General features: G+C 36.3%; 1 protein-coding gene across 2 annotated transcripts in view; it reads right to left on the bottom strand.

Annotated features, from left to right (window-relative positions):
* LOC107656045 (protein kinase C delta type-like) overlaps positions 1 to 6,265 on the bottom strand; it is a 24,559-nt gene that overhangs the window by 9,382 nt on the left and 8,912 nt on the right. For both annotated transcript variants that reach the window (XM_016443702.1, XM_016443704.1), the window contains exons 2-6: positions 3,821 to 3,947; positions 3,394 to 3,660; positions 2,093 to 2,258; positions 923 to 954; positions 578 to 663 (exon numbers count right to left, since the gene is read on the bottom strand). In XM_016443702.1, the coding sequence (XP_016299188.1) occupies positions 578 to 663; positions 923 to 954; positions 2,093 to 2,258; positions 3,394 to 3,660; positions 3,821 to 3,929 (660 nt within the window). In that variant the 5' untranslated portion in view covers positions 3,930 to 3,947. The remainder of the gene's footprint in view (positions 1 to 577; positions 664 to 922; positions 955 to 2,092; positions 2,259 to 3,393; positions 3,661 to 3,820; positions 3,948 to 6,265) is intronic.

Genomic DNA, 6,265 nt, shown 5'->3' with positions numbered 1-6,265 from the left:
ATATATATATATATATATACACACACACACACACACACACACTACAAGTCTCAAGCCTCTTGCTTATCAAGGCTGCATTTATGCATTTATTTGATAAACAATACAGTAAAACAGTAATATTGTGAAATATTATTACAATTTAAAACAACTGCTTTCTATTGTAATATATTTTTAAATGTAATTTATTCTTGTGAAGGCAAAGCTGAATTTTCAGCTCAAGACTTTGTGACATGATCCTTCAGAAATTATTCTGATATGCTGATTTGGTGCTCAAGAAACATGTTTTATTATTATCAGTATCATTTGATACATATTACTGTGTTACTATTTTTGTGGAAACCATGATACATTATATACACAATATACTGTATATTAAATAAATTAACGTAATATTGTAAAAGTAAGTATTCTTTTACTTAATATGGTTTTCAGATTTTTTCCCCCCATAAAAATTGTTTTCAGATCCTTTAACAGTTGACGGCCTCCCTACAGAACCGCTTTGGACCCTCTCATGGTCACAGACCCCTTGTTGATCAAGTGTGTTTCTGTGTCAGAGGTTCAGAACACTAATGCTTACCACTGTATCTCGACTGTTGGTTGCTGTTCCCGTGCATCTCCCAATGATCTTATCAATGCACTTCTTGTGAATGGCTGCATTGCATTCTGGAAAAGAGCAAGGTGTAATGTGTGCAAATTACCTTTTAATTAATTTAATAGTACAAAATATCTTACAAAAAATAGATTTCAAAGAGCCCATTATGTTAATTCCACAGGAGGATCATTTATGTGCCACATAGAAAAATCAGGTCAAAATGTAACATTAAACGACAACAAATCGGAACTAACATGTATAATATGTGTTCTTACTGAGAACCAGATGGGAGTGTCTACAAAAGATTGAGAAAGCTGTGAAGATACTTACGCCTACATTTGTAGCCCTGCTTGTTGAGACCCCTGGAATGCAAAAAGAGTGTGTTGGAGTATTGATATTTGTACACAATGGGTGATAATGGGCTGTTAGTAGACAAATGGTATAAATGTAAAACTCTTATTAGGGAGAATCTGAAGCACTGACTCTCTACAACACATATACATTTATATACTGTATGCAGTGTGAACAAGGCACTAAGGCATAGCGATCTGTCTCACACTGCACAGGAAGGAGACAGCCCGAGGGACTCTGCTGAGGCGGCTGAAATATCAGAGGAAAATCCACAAACACAGATGCTATCCAATACTATGACTTACAATCACACATACACACACACTAAGATTATTGCTGCCAGACTTCTGACTGCTTAAGATTACTTATGTCTACGTGAGATGCAATTTTGAATCATTTTAGATTTCTGATAGTGATGAACTAATGTTTTCTTGCATCTAATGTTAGTCGTGAAGTTACTGGCTATTTATGATGCATTTTTTCATACAAAGTGACTGACTGACTCGCTGGATCCTGTCTCCCTGGACTAACCTGTTATAGTACACCAATTATGGACTATGCGTCACTTTGACTGAGAAGCACCTTGCTTAAGGGCACATCAGAGCTGCATTGTAATCTCAGTAAATTGTAAGTTTCTGGGTCATTCCAATTTGGTATTGAACCTGCAAGCTTTTCTTTCACAGCCTAGGTCCCAAACCATTATGCTACCACCATCCATTAACAAGCACTGCTGTTGCTAATACTTGGACAGATTGGAACAAGCTAACCCCAAAAATTCATTATGTGTCTAACTTTCCCTGTATTGCTTTGCTGTGGATATGATACCTCTAAAAAAATCTAAGCAATCAGTTTAACAATTTTTGAATGGTGGATTTTAAAATGTGAAAAAAATGTATGTACAAGGTTATAAGCCATATCTAGAGACCAGTACACAATGTCATATTTAATATCATAAGACTTGGTCTAGACTTGGTCTTCTGGTCTAGAATCGCCCAAAAAATGTACTACCAAAGCCATGGCAACCACCCACAACAGCCTAGCATCATAACGGCAAAAGTGACACAATTCTTCTGAAACCAAAATCTGGTTATTAAATGGCAGTTTTTACTGTCACTATGTACATTTATATACTAGCATTTATATACTAACCAAACAAACTCCCTGCAGACCGAGCAGAAGGTGGGCTGTTTGAAGAAGGTGGCTGTGAACTCGTGGTTCTTGATAAAGTGAACTTTGGCCTGTTTGATGGCTCCTCTCCTCCTGTTTATTGTGAGAACGCCGTCGTCCTCTTTCCTAGTCGCTGAGGACTTTAATTCTGCAAAGCAGGTCAAAACAGGGTATTTTGAAATAGACAATTTATTTATTTATTTTTACTGAATTGAAATGAACTTTACTTGCACATCAATATGAAATTACATTGTTATATGATATTTCACCCAAAATTATATATTGTCAGAATTGTCAGAATTTTCACATCTGGAATAAATATGCTAATGGGATATTTATTAGTTCCACTGGCTTTAATATACTAAACATATTTATATGGTGCATAATGACTGTTCTGTTTATGGTGCCTTCAGAATTTTTATAAATCACTATCAACTCATTTCCTGCCAAGAGCAACAGAACTAAAAAAAAACTCTCATGGGTTGAGATTGATGGTTTTACCCTCTGTGTGTTGCCACAGAGTGTATGTCACAATATTTGACACCAACTATTGTTGAGTTTAAAGACAAGTCTTGACAATATCCAATAAACATTCGTACAGTAAACAGTGAGATACAAAAAGCAAATCTGCTATGGAAGATGCCAGAAAGAGGACCAGCATGAAAATATGAGTAAGATGCATGAGTAAGCAAAGACAGGACAGATACCAGCTGACAGGACTAAGCTGGTATCTGAGGGTGGTGAGATAATGGAAAAAAAGAAGACTGAATTTAAAGAAACGGGAAAACCAGAGTGGAACAAAGGGAAGCAAATAGAGTAGACACTACTTATAGAAATAGGCCTTCCATAGTTTTAAATTAAGGTTTTAAAAATATTAGTTTTTGCTAATCAGGACATAACTTGGATCAGAAAAAAGTTCTCTATTCATCTAGTCATCTATTAAAATAGATAAAAGCAAAAAAGTTTTGGGAAAATCACAACCGTTATTACTTTTCAAAAGTTTGGGTTCAGTAAGATTTTTTTTTTTCTTTTTGAAAGAAATTAAAACTTTTATTCAGCAAGGATGCATTAAACTGAACAAAAGTGACTGTAAGCACAGTTTTTATTATATTAAAAAACAGTTTTTTATATTTCAAAATATCTTCAAAATACAGTTTTTACTGTATTTTTGATCAAGTAAACACAGCCATGATGAGCATAAGAGACTTCTTTCAAAACACTACAAAATCGTATTGACCCCAACTTTATACTTTTGAACAGTATATACGCTTGCGTGTACCTACCTAGGTCTGAACCCTCTACGAAGAACTGGACAAACATCATCACCTTCCCAGAAGGCTGCAGGTCGACCCAAAACTCAGCACGGCCATTTCCTATTTTGCAGCGCTCAGCAATGACAGAGACCCCAACCGTTGCCTCCGACAAAGCCTCCTCTGCCGTTTTCATCAGGACCACCTGTATGACACGGCCTTCATAGATGTGTGCGTCAAATGGGGATTTCCACGCAGGGTACATAGTAGGCTTCCTCTGGACCAGTGTCTTCCCCCGCTCTGGGTGGACAAAGAGAGGAAGAAATGCTAATGAAATTATGACGCTTCCTAAGTTACCCTGTTCATGCCAAATTCTGAGGCAGCACCACATACTGTTTATATTTTGTAGACAATCACAAAAAGTGAATTGTACCTTGCTCTGTTTAAAAGCCTCACTGACCTGTGCTGAGGGATTCCTTCATCTTGATGGCACAGAATGGTTGCTCTGTCATAGGGGGAAGGTCTCCCAGTTGAAAATCATTGAAGGCAATCCGCAGGAACGGAGCCATGGTGAGATATCACTCTGCCTACATACAAAAGAAAAAATGGATGAGGTTCATAGGTTGCTGGAGGTCGGCAGACATCTCTCACTCAGAGAAAAGTTTTTTCTCATAAATAGCAGAAACATCACTTGCTTTGACAAAACACTGTTTAGAGATATGCTGTGATAGGCAAAGAAATATAATGCAGTATTATTAAAAGACGAGCAAACATGATATGTGTGATCAGTTCATTCTTTCTGATATACAGTGGAGAAATTATGAAATGTACGCATTTTTCGTAATTTTGATATTATGCTGAGAATATTCAGTAATTTGTAATAAAAAAATATCTAAAATTAAAAACAGAAGCACATTTATTGGACTCCAATGTTTGACTATTTTGGATTTTACACAAAAACCTCAGAAAAGTTGAAAATAGCAGGTTTTGGTTGCATTTATTTGACCAAACATTTTGTAAGAACAGTAATATTGTGAAATATGAACCAAATTTTAAATAACTTTTCTATTTGAATATATTTTTAAATGTAATTATATTGCTGTGATGGCGAGGCTGAGTGGTATTGTATATATAATATTTTCCATAACAACTATTCATAAAACCCTCAAGATTTGCTAAAGTTTCAGGATTATTGCTTCAGCTTCCTATTGTGAAAAGCCAATACTTGTGAAATCGACTTTTTTTTTAATGGTTCTGCTTACATTACTTTCACTGCTGCTGACTAGCTAGTTTTATTTTCCTAATAGGCACAATTGCAGAGTAGAAGCTAAATAATGTGTTATTTTTCCAATCCCACCCCTCTCCTGCTGGAATTACTGAACACACAATGGATCAAAGAGCTTTGACGGGATTCCGGGGCACACTTGGCCAACTGCAGACCTTTACTTGGTTTCACAGTTTAATCACTGGGATTAAGAGCTCAGATACACACTTGACACACAAACACAATGGAAAATGAAGTGAATGAAAAACACAAACTGCAAGTGCAATTTTATTAAATCTGTCACCAACCTTCTACTTATTTAAATAGTTTTTAAGAAATTTATGCAGCACTAACAAGATCAAAATGTGCTTTCAAAAATTGTTTGTTATCAAACAGGTTTCCTCAACACCCCACTCATCCGTCATTGGTCAGACAAACAGATAGCTCCGCCCCAAACTCAAACCAACATTTTGAAAGTGCCACAGAACCACAGTGTTCATACTTTTCAGGAAAATCAACCTACAAATGACTTACTCGTGCTGTAGTTGCATATTAAGTGCTTAAAACTGAAAAAATTCACACTTTATCTTAAAACGAAACAGCTTTGAAGCAGATGAAAGCAGATGAAGCAGCTTTGAGTATCTTTATCTCTGCTTCATGACTGATTGCTGAAAGACAAAATGTAGAGCAAGTGAAGTGGGACCATTTGTGACACCACCCATGACGGAGTACTGAGAGACTAATCGAGATGTATCCATTTGCTGATCTGCCACAGTTTTAGGCCAGTGGCTCCACACCAACAAAGTGTTGAATCCACTCAGTTGAGTGACAATGACTGCAGAACAGGCCAACAGAAATGTAAGTCTGTGTAGGTAACAACATAAAATGACAGAGGCCATGTATGTGGGCATCTCAGTCAAAGCAAATGATAACGAAAAGTTAATCCACAAGGGTTCATTAGGAAAACCTGTAGTTTTGATATTATGCTCTCTAGCGTAGAAACTGCATGCCCTAAAATTGTCCTAAAAATGGATGATTTTGAACTAAATCTGTGTCAAACACATTATTAAATACTGATACTGATACAGAGTAGATTTAGATCATTGCCAAAGGTTGTGACAGAGCCTTGCTCCACAAATTATATAATCCTCCATGAATTATATCATCATAAAATGGTAAATTGAGATAATTGGAACCAGCTTTAAAAGCTCCCACACAAACTCTCAAAAAATCTGGTGATATTTGTTTTTATCTTCTCTATTCTACATGGTGATGATGTGTTGTATATTCAAACATGTACATCTATAATAGATAGAGAGTGAGAAAGATTAAGGATAATCTGGGACCACACACACATAATATGACAAAAAATGCATTCATATAAACTAATGAAACACTCAGTCAAACATAAACCTCTTACACTCAAATGCATATGACTACAGAAAAAAATGTTTCCCTGGAGAGAGTGGAAAAAATTAGCCCATGCGGCAAAGGAGGGGATGGAGAGAAAATGAGGAAAAACTAGAAAGGGGGAGGGGAGAAAGAAAGCATTGAGCAACATACTGGAAGTTCAATGTGCTTGCTAAACATCCAGACTGTTAGGCTGATAATACATGGGGCAACTTTTTGAGCAATGTTGCT

The sequence above is a fragment of the Sinocyclocheilus anshuiensis genome, unplaced genomic scaffold, assembly GCF_001515605.1.
Source record: "Sinocyclocheilus anshuiensis isolate Anshui unplaced genomic scaffold, SAMN03320099.WGS_v1.1 scaffold51, whole genome shotgun sequence".
Taxonomy (NCBI): domain Eukaryota; kingdom Metazoa; phylum Chordata; class Actinopteri; order Cypriniformes; family Cyprinidae; genus Sinocyclocheilus; species Sinocyclocheilus anshuiensis.
This window is presented reverse-complemented; position numbering and strand designations above follow the sequence as displayed.